The 15675-nt window shown below is 32.2% G+C and overlaps 1 protein-coding gene across 2 annotated transcripts in view; it reads left to right on the forward strand.

Moving 5' to 3' along the window:
- LOC108750082 (A disintegrin and metalloproteinase with thrombospondin motifs 9) overlaps nt 1-7177 on the forward strand; it is a 43627-nt gene extending 36450 nt beyond the window's left edge. The window contains exons 18-28 of one of the 2 annotated variants that reach the window (XM_018489317.1): nt 441-599; nt 673-813; nt 1016-1141; nt 1275-1442; nt 1622-1837; nt 2250-2441; nt 3704-3892; nt 4346-4674; nt 4799-4935; nt 5122-5315; nt 5841-7177. In XM_018489317.1, coding sequence (XP_018344819.1) covers nt 441-599; nt 673-813; nt 1016-1141; nt 1275-1442; nt 1622-1837; nt 2250-2441; nt 3704-3892; nt 4346-4674; nt 4799-4935; nt 5122-5315; nt 5841-5930 — 1941 coding nt within the window. In that variant the 3' untranslated portion in view covers nt 5931-7177. The remainder of the gene's footprint in view (nt 1-440; nt 600-672; nt 814-1015; nt 1142-1274; nt 1443-1621; nt 1838-2249; nt 2442-3703; nt 3893-4345; nt 4675-4798; nt 4936-5121; nt 5316-5840) is intronic. The other variant, XM_018489318.1, reaches the window with a different exon arrangement.
- Nucleotides 7178-15675: the final 8498 nt, after the last annotated feature.

Consider the following 15675-nt stretch of genomic DNA (forward strand, 5'->3'; position numbering starts at 1 on the left):
AGCTTGTCCGAAATGGGATCTGGGAGAGTGGAGTCAGGTATATAAAATACACGCTATACAGAAATACGTAAAACGTGATGTTAAAATCAGATTAGCTTGTTAATAATTTTTCTTAGAATTTGTCATATAACTTTTCAAAATTTTTATATGAATTTCATAATTTTTCAGAATTTCTTAATAATTTTATAATTTTTTAGAAAAAAATTAAAAATTCTGGAAAAAATGTTTATCAAAATTATTATAGTTATATAGAAACTACTTTTAATATGTTATACAGAACACAAAAATATATTTGTACTTTAAATATATTTCTCTTAAGATCACAGTACTTTCTGAGACGAAATATAATTGATCAGCTGTTATGCTTCAAATATCTCTCATGCAGTATTGGATAATATTCGTAAATAATTTGAATTAATGGATGTCATGAAATGTTACAGTGTTCCGTGACTTGTGGCATAGGAAAACGACATAGAGCTTCCTGGTGTCAGGTCGAAAATCGCGTAGTATCGCGCACGTTCTGCAGCGGTACACCGGTTATAACGGAGGTCTGCGATGCTGGTCCTTGTCATCAATGGCATGCCAGCGATTGGAGTCCGGTACAGTACATTGAACAATTTTCTGTACATCTTTAATAAGTTATCAGGTTGAATCTAGTCTCTCGTTGTACAGTGTTCAGTGACGTGTGGCGAGGGGACGTCGCGAAGAAAAGTCGTTTGCAAGAATGCAGATGGTGCTCCGAGTGACGGATGCCCTATTGCTGAGAAACCAGAGACTTCGGTTATTTGCACGCTAAAACCATGTCTCAATGTAGTAAGTTTCCATTATATTTATCGACAAAAGCAATTTTTGAAGTTATTAATACAAAATTACAAGAATATAGATCGAATAGAATAGAATTCATTCTCTTCAGCACACATTTACATATAAAAAGAGATTAGTTATTTTAAATCATTTTCATCTTTACTTTTTTTCTATAATACAACATTTGTTGAAAGTCTTGCTTTCTTTTTAGGTAAGCTTAGCGCCGACCACATATTCAACGAATCCTTCACGTGAAGATTCATCTCCACAAGAAAACGAAATTGATAACAACGGTATTACATTCCATTATAAGTGGCACATAGGACCTTATGGAGAGGTAGGTTTATTTACTATAGTAAACATCATTTATTAGAATGCGATTCGTTTGTATAGTTTACAGTTTTCACAAATTCTTAACTTTGTAGTTTATAATTCGGAATAATTCATATTATTTTATCATTTATGTATAGTGCTCGCAAAAGTGTAATATCGGATTCAAAACTAAAATAGCGAGATGTATATCGGAAATCGGGATGGTTGCACCTGACTATTACTGCGATTCTAATCAAAAACCGATAATCAGAATGACGTGCAATCATTATCCATGTCCGGCTTGGAATACCGGCGACTGGAGTGAGGTATTGAAACATTTTCTGTTATACAAAATTAATATGTTTTATATAAACATTATTTTTTGTGTACAAAATTTAATTATAATATAAAATTATATTAAATATTTTTTCAGAATATATTTCGCGAAAATATGCAGTAATTCTTCTGATTAATGATATGCTTTCGATGATTTTAATGATTTTAGTGCGACGTAACGTGCGGTAACGGATTCCAACATCGTCAAGTCCGCTGCCAAGGGCATGACGGTGAAATTTTGCCGCACAAGGAGTGTAGCGAAGAACAACCAAAACACGTGCAAAGATGTCAGATGGAATCTTGCAGAAGTAGTCCTAAAAACAGCAGAGAGAACAGTCTGGAGTCTAACATCATTCGTAAATGGAAAATGTCTAATTGGACTCCGGTAAGTAAATCATATATTATCTAGTAAAATTATAATATAAAAATATGGAGTTTATTGATTAATGAGATTATTTTTTTATCCTTTAATTTTTGAATAGTAATTGAGGACAGCAGTAAAAGTTGAAGTTATTGGAATTTATTTCTATATGAGAATCAATGGAAAAAGAAATATATAGGCATTTTAAAAATATTAACGAAACATTGTTTTAGGAAAACTATTTTTATTAAGCGAAATATCTTGAACGGAACTTCTCCCCATTTTATTTTAGTGAATCATAAACGTAATAAAACAATTAAAACAATTCAACGGAATCGAATTTTAACGGGCCAATTTCGGCAATAGCGATGTTGAACGCTAAATTTGATCGTTACGGATGTGTGGCCAGTTTGCACCGAATCGAAATATTTTGCAGTGCTCGAAATCATGCGGCACCGGGATTCAGACGCGAAGAGTGGAATGTATGATGAGAAGAGGCAACCATGGGCCGGAAGTACCCGTTAAGGACGAGCAGTGCATAAGATCGAAATCACGCAAACCAAAATCGCAGAGATTATGCCAACGCATTGCCTGCGATTTTATCTGGCAAGAAGGCACCTGGTCGGAGGTATCTTTATACCTCAAACCTTACGCCAATGCTATAATCTTCCCAGTCAGAAATAATAATAGAATCGACATCAATTCAACGTCAATTTGATGCTTTCGACGTCGAATCAACATCAATTCGATGTCGATTTTATTGTCATTTCTGACTGGGTTGCTACTAGGCCCAAATTTTACGAAAATTTCACAACTTTAAGTAAAAAAACATTGAAAATTAAATTGAATTTTACACGCACGCAAATGTTGATGTATACATACTATACAGCAAAGGGAATAACGATTATTGACAACGATGGCACAAATAACTAATCCTAATTAATCGCATATGTAAAATGGCTTCCATAAATACATGGTGAATTATGGAAAATGCATGATACCTTGATAACTCATAGGATCATCGTTAGATTCGTGCGAGATGTTTGCACAATTTAACGTTTCTTTTTCAAACAGTGGACTTTTCTGCATGTTATTAATCTCACATTTATTCAGAAATATGTATATACACAGAGTGTTTCCCACTTAACGAGCGTAAAATTATATATATTTAGATATTAGATAATTATAGATGTTTAATCACTAATGTGTATAACTTGCACTACACCTAGCAGATTTAGGAAATATTATTGATTTGTAATATTTATGCATAATACTAATATCAATATATATAAAACATCCTGGGAAATTAAACCGCCACATATTATACAACCGTTATGTGCGTGTGTGCACTGTACAGATAATATCGTACAACTACATAGTCTTAATAAAATGATAATGGCCTGGAATATATCACAGATTATACTTTTGTTTCAGATTACGCATGAGCATGTATATATTTATTTTTAATTAATTAATTTTGTATTTTAATGAGAGAATGTATCTTATCATATCAAGCGAACTTTAAGCAAAGTGATCAATAGATGAAGATCAATGGAAGAAGATTTAAATGAAATTGTATATTCTATTTTAATGAAATAGACTGTTTTTGCAATGTTTAACTATGAATAAAAATGCAATTTTAACGAATATGAAATTGTCGAGAGACATATGAAATTTTTGCACTGTGGTTATAATAATCATTCGTGATAATTTGCTGATTCTCCGATACGTTCTTTCATTATGAAATTTATTATGACTTTCATTTATAACTCTAATCAACTTTATCAAGACACAATTATCGATAGAAATATTGTAATAATTTTTGCGCACTTGCGCTTTCTTACTTCTTTTGACATAATCAAGATTTATAGATGTTTATTTTTCCACAAGTGTACGCCGGACTGTGGCAACGGAATACAACGTCGTGCTGTCACTTGTCATCGAGTAAACCGCTACGGATGGATCGATCCAACTCCAACGGTAGGTTGTCCGATGGATCAAAGGCCAGTCGGCGAGCAGATTTGTAAACTACGCGAATGTAGCGATAAATATTATTGGACTACTGGCCCTTGGAGAAAAGTGAGTGCCTCTTCGAAATATTATTTCAATGTCATACTAATCACTAATCCGCAATTATAGCAATAGCTGTAAAATTCTTTAGAGATAGGTTCAAATATATCAAAATTTATTAATTTTAAATAAAAATAAAAAAACTTATAACATTTCTTGTAATTTAAGGATTATCTCTTAAGAAAAAGAAAAAAATTATGGTTTATAATCAATTATAAAGTTTAATTTGAAAAGTTGAATTAATAATTTTTTAAAGCAAAATATTTTTTTTAATTTTTTGGAAGTTTTACATCGGTGTAATTCTTTAATTTTTAATATTAATAATAATCAATATTAATTTAATAAATAATATCGTTATTTGTAGCAATAACTTTTCTTTCTTCGCGCATTCTCCATCTTTCCTTTTTCTTTTTCTTCTGCTATACCTCTCTTTATATCTATTTTTCTTTTTTGTTTCTATAGTGTAGTCATCCTTGCGGACGCAAAGGTCGGCAGATCCGCAGGCTTTATTGCCACGACGCAATCATCGACAAGAAAGTAGCGCGGTTCCATTGTCCAGCTGAATACAAACCACTACGAAAGCGCAAGTGCAACCAAAGAAAATGCGGTCCGGTCACCTGTCTCGAAATCCAGAAACGACTCAAAGCTACCACGGATGGCGAATATCCATTGTTAATCGGTGGTAGAAATATGACTATTTATTGTCACGGAATGTCGAGCGCCGAACCGCGAGAATATCTGACTTTGCCAGCTGGCGATAGCGAGAACTATGCAGAAATTTACGACAAAAGGTTGGGCAACTATCGTTTTACCCTCGATGTTTACAGCATTATTTTTTTAACAATTTTTTATTTTTTTAATTTTTTAAAATAATTTCGTGTGATATTTTGTAATAATCTGATTTTGATGCATCAGGTTGAGGAACCCACACACGTGTCCATTCAATGGTCAAAGAAACGACAGTTGCAACTGTGTGTCCGAATTGGGAACGGTGTCTGGCAGAACGATGTTTAAGAGGGTACGCATAGATCCAGCGAAACTTTTTATTATAGGTGAGCACAATGTTTATACATACTTTGAATTTAATTTTTAATTAAAGTTTGGAAATTACGTTTACAGAGACGATTGTATTTCGCGGGGAAGTGGAGAAAATATACATTTAATTTTTAATTATATATTTTTATATACATTCCATGCAGTTCTGTACACTTAATACACTGGAAATATTTTATGTTTAGCGAATGATTACACGTTTTCGTGGACAAAAGGAATGCAACGCGTGGAGTATGGCAAAGCCGGTGATTGTTACAGTCTCGTCGAATGTCCACAAGGACGTTTTAGTATTGATTTGACAGGAACTGCTTTGGAATTATCACCAGAAATTACTTGGGTTAAGGAAACTTCGATCTCTTCTCTCGCAATCAATAGAATTGTAAGTAGAATTGTAAGAATCAATTAATTAAAAAGAGAAAGTGGTTATCGATTTATTCAAAATTGCAAATTATATACATACTTATATTGCAAATTTAACATATTTTTCGTTTGTTTTATGTTGCTTTATTTATTATTTTATATTTATATCTCACGCAATAAATGGGGTACGAGGGTCACAAATGGAGGGATCTTGCTCAGAGACGGGAACAGTGGCGGGATTTGGTATTTGCGGCAATGAGCTTTCGAGTTCCTAACGCCTAATAATAATAATAATAATATCTCACGCAATAAAATTCTGAAAAGTAATTATTAATCAACGAAGTCACTTCGATGTATTTTTTTATTCAGCAGGAAATTTACCAATCTTTTTCTTAGAAGACCAATTCCAAATTTCTTTTAGACTAATTTAGACAATAGGAAAATGACAAATTTTAAGATGATAACAGATTTTTTGTTTCTGCTTCCAATAATTAATTTTTGAAAATATATTCTAACGCATATTTTTCGTATTACTTGCAATTAGAATAATCAACGAATCGTCGGTAAATGCGGCGGTTATTGCGGCTTCTGCAAACCGATGACGGGCCTAAAGCTGGACGTATTACCTCCCTAGTCACAGCCATCAACTTTTTTTTGGTACTTCATCTATCTGTTCTATGATCCCGCGACTACAAGTCACGGTATTATGACCACCGATTTGCTTTAAATTCGATTAGTTTTTTAGTAGCTGCCGGAAAGAATATATATATTTTTCAATATACGTATATATTGAAGATAGCGATATCGAAACTAATGGACTCCAGCGATCGATATAGTGGAATGCACATGACACGATGTACAATCTATCACTGCCGTCACACATGTGCGATTATTATACAGATAAAAATAACGACTTACGATTATGTGTTTGTAGAAAACGTGTCTCTATGCAAAATTAGAAAGTTTACAACTAGAAAAAAAGAAAAAGAAAGCAATTTTTATTAGTCTAAAATAAATATTAATATAACTGGAGGTATTTTCTCGCCACAAATCGAATTTCCAGCAGACGTAACGATATCAAATCATATAGTAATCGTTACATACATTTCATGTACAAACTTAAAGTAATCGATAATGATATCTATTCTATGAATTCATCCTCGTGATTAATATTATGCTCTCTCGATGATCTTATGATCCTACAGTTTGCTCTTATCGTGATGCACTGCCGTTTTCTACAATGCTCCATCGATTTTAAAAGAAAGAGACGTTAAGAACAACTGATGCTTTATTTTTTACTTTAATAGTAAAGTATCTATACATACAGAAATATGCATAAGTGCAACTGAGATGAATAACTTGATTAACATCTTGATATTAGAACAATTAATAATATTTGTAGCTTCCAGATAAAAAGAAAAGAATGTACTCGAGTTTATGGTTTTTACACAATGATGAATATTTTGTACGATATTTTTTTACTTGCAGTGAACTGTAGAAACAAATTTAAAATTTCTTAAACAAACTCTATAGGATATAATTTTTCCTTTTTGGTTGCATCGCGCGCGCATAGGAAAATATCGTCCGTTTTTTATTTCGAGGATATTGCAGTAACATTCATAGCGTAGACATGCACGCGTAAAATGAATAAATCTATTAGTAAGATTCATAGCGTACGCGTGTAAGTACTTTGAAAGTACTTTGAAAATGGTATATACACTGTGTCCGTTAATAACTAATATACGTAATTTCATTTCATTGTTAAAAAAGGAATATCATGTAGGATGCTACGGGAAGTTTTACAAACTGTTTCTACTTATAATTAGGATGCATCGATTCTTCCTTAATAAAAATTATCTCACAACTTATTTATTGTCGTTTAGCAAATATATTTTTTGATAATGCATTAAAAGGAATTTACTGAAATTCAATCCTTGGTGAAATTCAATCCTTTTTTTGGAGTTTTCCATATAATTTTTCAGAATTTTGCAGTTTTCTAAATATTTTTATAATTTTTTAAAAAGTTTCTCACATTATGTTATACAAATTGTAACACTTTTCAGAAAAAAATCTACACTTTTCTAAAATTATTTATACATGTGAATTCTGAAATACTTTTTTTTTGAAGATTTTTTATTCTATAATTTTTATTAAAATAAAATCTTATAAAATCTGAAAAAGTTTAAGATAGTTTTTCACAAATTATAGAATGAGAAAACTTAGAATATTGTAAAAATTCACATACATGAAAAATTCTAAGATTCTCAGTTTTTCTGAAAAGTGTTCTAATTATTCATATAAAAATATTGAAAAAAATTTATAGAAATTAGAATTGATTTTCATCAAGGACGACTCCTTCTTTTATGAGAAAAAAATACTGACATTTGTCAAGATTTTAAATTGATCAAAATATAAAGTTTGTGAAACTTATGACATTCCGCACTTATCCGCAATCTGAATGAAGATTAAGCGCAAAATTCGTTTTCTATCTACTTATTACGTACACTCGTATATCGTATTATGTTACTGAAGCAGATCCGCGAAATTTGTACAAAAACTAATAATATTTATACTATAAAATAGTAGAGTAAATAAAGTCTAAGGAAACTTTATTGCATTTTATCGCACCGCACCACTTAGGAACGATGTCATGAACGGTGCCGATTAGTCTTTTTACATTAAACAACCAACAAGATTGGTCAGTACAATAAAACGCCTTTCTCTAAACGATTGCGACACTCGTGTTATTAGATGTGAATGTTAAAGTGCTCAGTTTGCTGGATGCTTTACAACTTAGACGCCTGTTAGCTATATAAATACGCGTATTTCGACAGACTGCCATAGTTAATATTATTATATGGTATATGTATACGTAATTGTAAGTATATAACCTGCCAATCTTGGCTACGTTGTAGCATAATATAAGATTTGACAGAGATAGCGCGGTCTATCTCATATGTAAGCGCGAGGATGCACGCATTTTTTTTAAGATAAATATTTCCGAAGTGCCGAATTAACGACGTTAGTCGCGACAGTCTCGATAATGTAAAAATTCGATGTGTAAACGAACGCGATATTTACTTAATTGTTGTATTAACTTTAGCAAAACTAGGAGCGAATGGTGTTACCACCGATTAGCAGATTGACTGCGACATGTTCTACAGATTGCACTGCATGTTGTCAAGGCGGAGGCATTATTATAGCGACGTTATCTCACTTGTGCCCTAAATATGTTTCGAAAATACCAAATTTTATATGAGGCACATACTGAGTATATTGACGCCTACTGTAGAACAGTACACAACCCACGGCATCCTCAACTTGACTTTGCAGACAATATAACTGCTGCAGGGCCAATGTATGAGCGTAAAAGGCACGCTGTGCCGTAAATTTACATATCTAATATCGTAGGCAGCTAATTGGTCGGTAATTAAACTCACGTGTGAGAATTCGTTGTTTTACATTTCCATCGCCGACAACGTATCACGTATATAATGTACATTAAATAAGTGTTCTGATTGACGTTAATTAAATGGACGTCTTCGCGAACGCAATTCATCTATTATGATATACAGAGAACCATATCATTTTCATTACAGATTTTATGATTAATTTGCTGTTACTTAATCTTTTCAACTTAAAACACGTACAATTTTTGAATAATTAATGACTAAAGATAAAAGATTTATAGCAAATTAAACTTCACATAGGAAATAAAATAGATGATAAAGTCATAATATTTTAGTTATTTTAATGCAATGGTCTTTATCTTAATCGATGTTTTTTTTTAATTTAATTGCATACAAATATATACGATTAAAAATTGAAAATTAATCGACAATATTTGATATCTCAACAATTTTTTTGAATTAGCTTGAAGAGCTATTGGAAAAACATGTGACGCTTCTGTATGTCATTATAGATTGTATTAAAGCAATACAAAATATCGGATATAATAAGAATATATAATTATTGACATCCGCCTTTTATATGTTTTTTATTTTAATCTATAGATATAGATCAATATAATAGAATAATTTCAAAGACTCCCTTCAATGTAAAAGTTATTTTCATTGTCAGTGTTGGGACAAAACCTGGTACAATGAAAATTCATTCACACATAAATATCTGGAAATGACTCATAATATTTAAATAATTTCTGATGTATAATGTCAAGAAACAATTCAAAAAGTACTCGCTTAATGAATTATATAGACATTCGTATGACATATAACGTCTATAATGTAAGTATGCATACCACTTTGCTAACCTTTGAGTAATTATAATTCTTTACTGCCAACCCCCTCCCCCCCCCTCCCAAGTATTTCTTTATATACATGGCAATTGTACATTTTATATAAATTTTAAATAAACCATGAAATATATTTTTGTTTACTTTATAACGCAAAAGTAGTTTCAGCAAAGTTAGTTTTTGAGAAAGTCAATATAATATCGGCTTTTTGCAATATGTGTGATCGTAGAGATTTTATGTGAACCAGTGTATATGTCCGAATAAAATAGAAATGTCTCGCAAACTATTGATTTTTTAAATTTCTTTAGCCTACTTTTATATGCGGAATAACATACAAGAACAAAAAATTGATTTATGAAAAAAAAGCATATTTTATTTAAAAACTAAGAGTGATTTTAAAACTTCAGAACTCTCCTGTTTATTTAGAATAAAATGTATATCTCTATTGACATCTTTTTTTGAAAATAAGTAACTTTTATCTAACAATAAAACATTTTTTTGGAAATAAAGAGTTCCTTTTCTATCTAAAATTAATTTCTTTTAATTTTATTCAGGATGACGTTGATAGTGATGTCATAAACTGTCTTGGAATTGGCATCCTTGTTATGTTTATGCGGTTGAATTTTGGAAATACAACCTTTGTAATTAATTAATATCTACGTTTTAGGCCGATATTTTAGCTACGATACGGAAACTAAAAGTTTCGATGCAAATATCGAATATCAAAAGGGGTAATGATACGATATTTCAAAATATCGATTATATCGGAACATCTCCACAGCAGAGCAACAAAGAAGTGGCCAATACGCTATTTCTTTGAAATACTTGATCAAGCACATATCAATTCAAGACTCTTACATACTTGCAAATAGATGAATATAGTGAAAATCCAAAATATTGTCAGTTTATAAAAGCACTTATAAAATCGTTGAGCCGTTTTTGAAAGAACATTATATGAGCCGTTTTCCTGATAATAATGGGATTTTAAATCGCTACGTGCTGACGTCAAAATGGACAAAAAAACATTTTATAAATAGCTTCAGATTCGTTAAATGCGGACGATGAAAGATACCAATTTGATAAGCAACAGCGATGTAATATTTGCAGCTATAAAAAAAATCGCAGAACAAAAATGCAATGCCCATCGTGCAGACAGGCTATGTGTGATCGTCATCGCATATATTTGTGCACTGAATGTGGTGGAGTAAATTGCAGTAAAATTTATAAATTTTTAATAATCCTTGAAAAAAAAATAATGTAAAATGATTTTCTTTTATTTTTGTAGAACAAAAATATAATAATAAAATACATCCGTTATCGTAATTTTTTATATATATGGGTGCAAAAGTTTCTCGGGTAACAACTGTTTGAGATAAATCAAACCTGATAATAATGGGATTTTAAAGAATTATATATTTATACTAAAAAATTTATTATATAATATTTAACAATTCCTAATTTTTTGTACTTTCCAAAAGTTTAATTATTAATATCTCGTTAATATAAGGGTATCTATTCGACTTATCTCGATTTTTTTTGTATTCACATAATTTTAACTAAATTCATGTATTTACGACATTATTAAATATAAAGCATTTTGGTAAAAATTATCTAAATTAAAAATAAAAATTTGTCAAATATAATCTTATAATATCTGCACGTATTTTATCATAGAGAAGTATATATATACATATATACATATAGTCATGTATGTAGAAAAACACACTCATTATATTTGCTATACAATGAATATTTCAAAGTAATTAATTCCAATATGAATAAAAATTGTTATCCGAAAAAAATATACGAATGAAAGGAGGGTTTTGTTTATAATAAATACACGTATACGTGAACATGTGAACATGAAAGAGATACCATTTATTTAGCTTATAAGAACGAACAAGTAAATTTACGTAGGAAGGACACTTTGAGTAAAACACATTTACTAATCGTCATAGTGTTCGAACATAAAGACGAGAATAAATAAAAAGGAAAGAACGGGAAAGAGAGAAAATGACCATCTTTGCCGATTCTAGATTTTGCTCGAACAGCATCACGCTTGCAACGCCTTAAAACGATCTATCGGGAATTACTAAATGTCTCTCAAAGCGAAAGCACGTGGATACGCGTCTCCTACTTGACATTCACGTATGTACGCGTAATACATATTTATATTTATATATTTTATATTCATATGTAGATATTTATATACTAGAGCGAGGAAAAACAGAAAGTAAACCGACTCCGAAAAGGGACGCGCATTAAACATGCCTTTCTCTCAACTCTCTTCTACAATGTAAGTCTAAACGAGTGTTTAATAAACTAGTAAAGTACAAACAGTTCCATTACGAGAAAAAGGGAGAAAGAGAGAGAGAGAAAGAGAGATAGTACATTAAGCTCAGGTTTACATACTTATGACTATCGCTTATTTCTACCAAAATGTAGATTAACTTTATCTCGGATTAATTTATTCTTTATTTTTTTCTAATTCTTGGAACTAAATGAAGATAAAAAGTAAGATAAACCGAGATTAAAGTTAATCTACATTGGTAGAAATGGACATATAATCTTAACAAAAACGTGGTTTTGTACGCTCAACTTCGCGCTTCGCACAAATAGCGCTTAGTCACTTTTTCGAATTCGAAGATCGATTCATTTTGATTGACCCTTTAGGGTGATCCCCGATAGAAATCCGATTAACTCGATCGACGATTAACTTATCAAGCAACATCATTTTCTTAGCATGGAAGGGATCTCTTGTTGATCTCTTGTTGTTTGACACGGAACGGAAGATTAAAAGTTGACGAGCTGCAGAGTTATGTCCATTTCTATCAATGCATATTAATTTTAATCTCGATTAACTCGTTCTTTTTTTTTTCTAATTTTTAAAATCTCTAGAGAATAATGAAATTTAGAGAAAAAAATGTAGTGATAGCAACTATACAGGTGACAACTACACAAGTTTTATATGTATAGAGGGATATATATATAATTAAATTATTTTATAATTGTTGTAATTATAAAATAATTTATTTACTTATGTAGTTTAATTCTACATAATATAAAACTTGTATATAATTGTCACCTGCGTGAAGTAAAAAATTTAATGCTTTCAGGAAAATTTTAAACGAGACATTTTTAACAGCAGCCAAACAAATGTAGTTTGTTTTTACAAAATACATTTTTTCTACCGTGTAAATAACAAAAATATTTGTTTATACCGACAAACTAAAAAGTTTTAGTTCGTATAAAGTTACAATTTTATTCGATATACATATTTTAATCGAAAGTTTTTGTTCGTTACATTTCAACTAAATTTTTATTGTTACAGCAAAATTTTAGAATAAAACATTTTACCTAATATGAGTGTAGGTTAAACTAAAAGTAAAAGTTAACGTTAATAGTTTTAATTTAATAGAGTTCTATCTAAATTGAGATAGAAGTGGACGTTAGAAAATTTATCGTGGGCGATTAATCGCCATCCTTATAAAGTCGCCGATTAAGGCTGTGCTCCAAAATTGACTGCTAGACTGAAAATGTGTAGTGCGCATAACGTAAACTGTAGCATTTTCAGGTGCTGGCAGTAAATTTGAAACACAGTCTAAGTTAATCAGGGTTTAGTCGAGATCGCCCCGGGAACACCGGCGCAGGACGACACAAAATTTCACACTTTACACAACATTACCGCGAGAATACATCGAATATCAACGTGGGAGCACAAAGAAAATGCTTTCTTACATACATATCCACACGGAAACAACACGTACACATACATACACGCACGCATGTAACGTTCAACAATTAGATATATCATCGCGCGACATTAAATACATTGTGAGAATACGCGCCGGTATTTAAAGGATCGTAAAAAAAAGTCGAAACGCTAAAACTTCCCCTTCTTATCGTTTATCACCGTGTAGGAGTCCTCCAATTGTGGAAGGACCTCCACCGCGAAGATGAAGGACGAACAAAGGAAGGAACTTCCTTCGGCGATGATAGAACGCGAATTACGCGAATTTTAATCCTGCGGCAGCACATCCCTATGGGAACGATTGACTTTCTTGTATCAATGTAAAAAAAGGGAAGCGAAAGGAATTTCATACGCAATTGTCCTTTACATATCGTCGCTTTCATAGAAAAGTGACGCAATTCGAAATTAGCAATTCTTCAGTAGAATATTTTAAAAATTTTGAATTAAAAAAGAAAACGTTTTTAAATACACTGTTATTATCATCATTTAAAATTGACCGCGAGAACCTATTTATATTATACACGTAATAAATGAAAGTCCAAAATGAGACATTGCCTTTCAAGATATCTTTAAGATAAAGTAAACGTATCTTTAAAATAAAGTTGCTTTTAAAAAAAAAAAAGTGAACGTACATAATTTTACTTTCTTTCCTATGTTAATTTCCTATTGTACAATTGCGAAGGTGTAGTTACAGGAATTGTCCAAGTGCAGTTAAATATTATTCTCGCATCGAGATTAGTCAATTCTTACAACTCCAATCACTTAGATTACACTCACACAATTGTAGAGTAGACTTCAATATACTTTCAATTGTATGCGGTCTTCAATTTTCACGTCACCAGTTTTCAAAATTCAAACGCTGCAACCATAACGCTAATTTTTCACTCGAGCCGCCTTTCTATCATCGCGACGGTATCTACGCGTATCATTTATCGGCCGCCGCAGGATTAAGGGACGCGGTCTCACTGCAAAGTATTTGATTGGCCAATTGAAAAAGCGAGAATTTTGCGAGTCGATCAATCAGAGACCGCTTTAAAACATCCGTATGGTACAATGTTGACCGTGTCCTAAGTTTATCCTTGGAAAGGGGAACGTTTTCGCGGAACTACCCTCTCGCGTGCAATGTACGTGCGCGTTGTGATCGAGCGCACAGAATGGTCCACGTTTCTTCTCCGTCGCTACCCCTCGTAAGGCCGGAGGCGACACGTTCGCCCCCGGCCTAGAAATGAGAACAAAACGATCGTTTGAGCAAGAGTCTAAAACACCGTTTCTCCTTCGTTTCATTTATTTTTTTCATTTTCTTTTTCTTCAGCTAGCGAACTACGCTCTACGCGACTGATACAAACGTCTACGCGTGTGCCTGCCGTGCCGCTTCGACGTCGCTTCTCGCGGAGAATCGGTCCGAAATGAGCCAAGGATTTGCTTCGGGAATGGAGATCAATCTATTGTCGAATGAGGACAATTTTAGTTCAGTTCGGGATGACTTTAGTTTACAGGGGGAAAGAGCGGTTTTGCTGAAGTATCTGAAAATTTAGATCGCTAGACACAGAAAATAATTTTGTTTGGACCGTCAAAATAATTATGTAGGACAAACCTTGCTAAGACGTTGAAACTTTTCGCAGCATTGGTTATCATACTTGGAAGCCCCCTGCGTAATTGTTTCGATGGTTCAACAAGATTATTTGCAGATCTGGTTGAATTTTTAGTCATTTATGCAAAACCATTCTTTCCATGTAAATTAAAAAAAAATGCCTAGACGTCTTTAAGACATTTCTACGACACCGTCTCATGTCGTGCAAACGTCTAGGCAACGAAATTTGTGCCAAAGATACCCCATTTTACGGAAATCTAATTTAACGCAAAGGACACAACGAGACGTTAGATTTCGCGCGAGAGAAACGCTTTTCCCGTTAAGGTTTGTTAAATAAAAACTCCCGTATTATATAAAAATTGATGCCTCCGTAACGCAAGCGAGTCAACTTTTTTCCATCATTTCCAAGCAAATCCGTTTGGACGGGTATTAAATAAGGCGAATCGAGGAAGATCGGAGGAAAGAAATTCACCAATTCCCGTTGGGATCTTCTTCCGAGACTCTCTCGAAGCGACAGCATCACGTTACACACACGGAGATTCGGAGAACGAATTCCGTTCCGATCCGAACGGCGAGATTTCGTTCGGATTTACAGCCTATAGCTCGATATATATTTATATATAATCTGCCCGCGAATCGATACGAATACGATAGGTACGATATATTATTGACAATCATTACGGCGGATCCTACTATCAATATATGCACATATACATGCATAATTTAATATATATATATATATATATATATATATACATACATATATTTTATATCATAATATATAT

The sequence above is a fragment of the Trachymyrmex septentrionalis genome, unplaced genomic scaffold, assembly GCF_001594115.1.
Source record: "Trachymyrmex septentrionalis isolate Tsep2-gDNA-1 unplaced genomic scaffold, Tsep1.0 scaffold32, whole genome shotgun sequence".
Taxonomy (NCBI): domain Eukaryota; kingdom Metazoa; phylum Arthropoda; class Insecta; order Hymenoptera; family Formicidae; genus Trachymyrmex; species Trachymyrmex septentrionalis.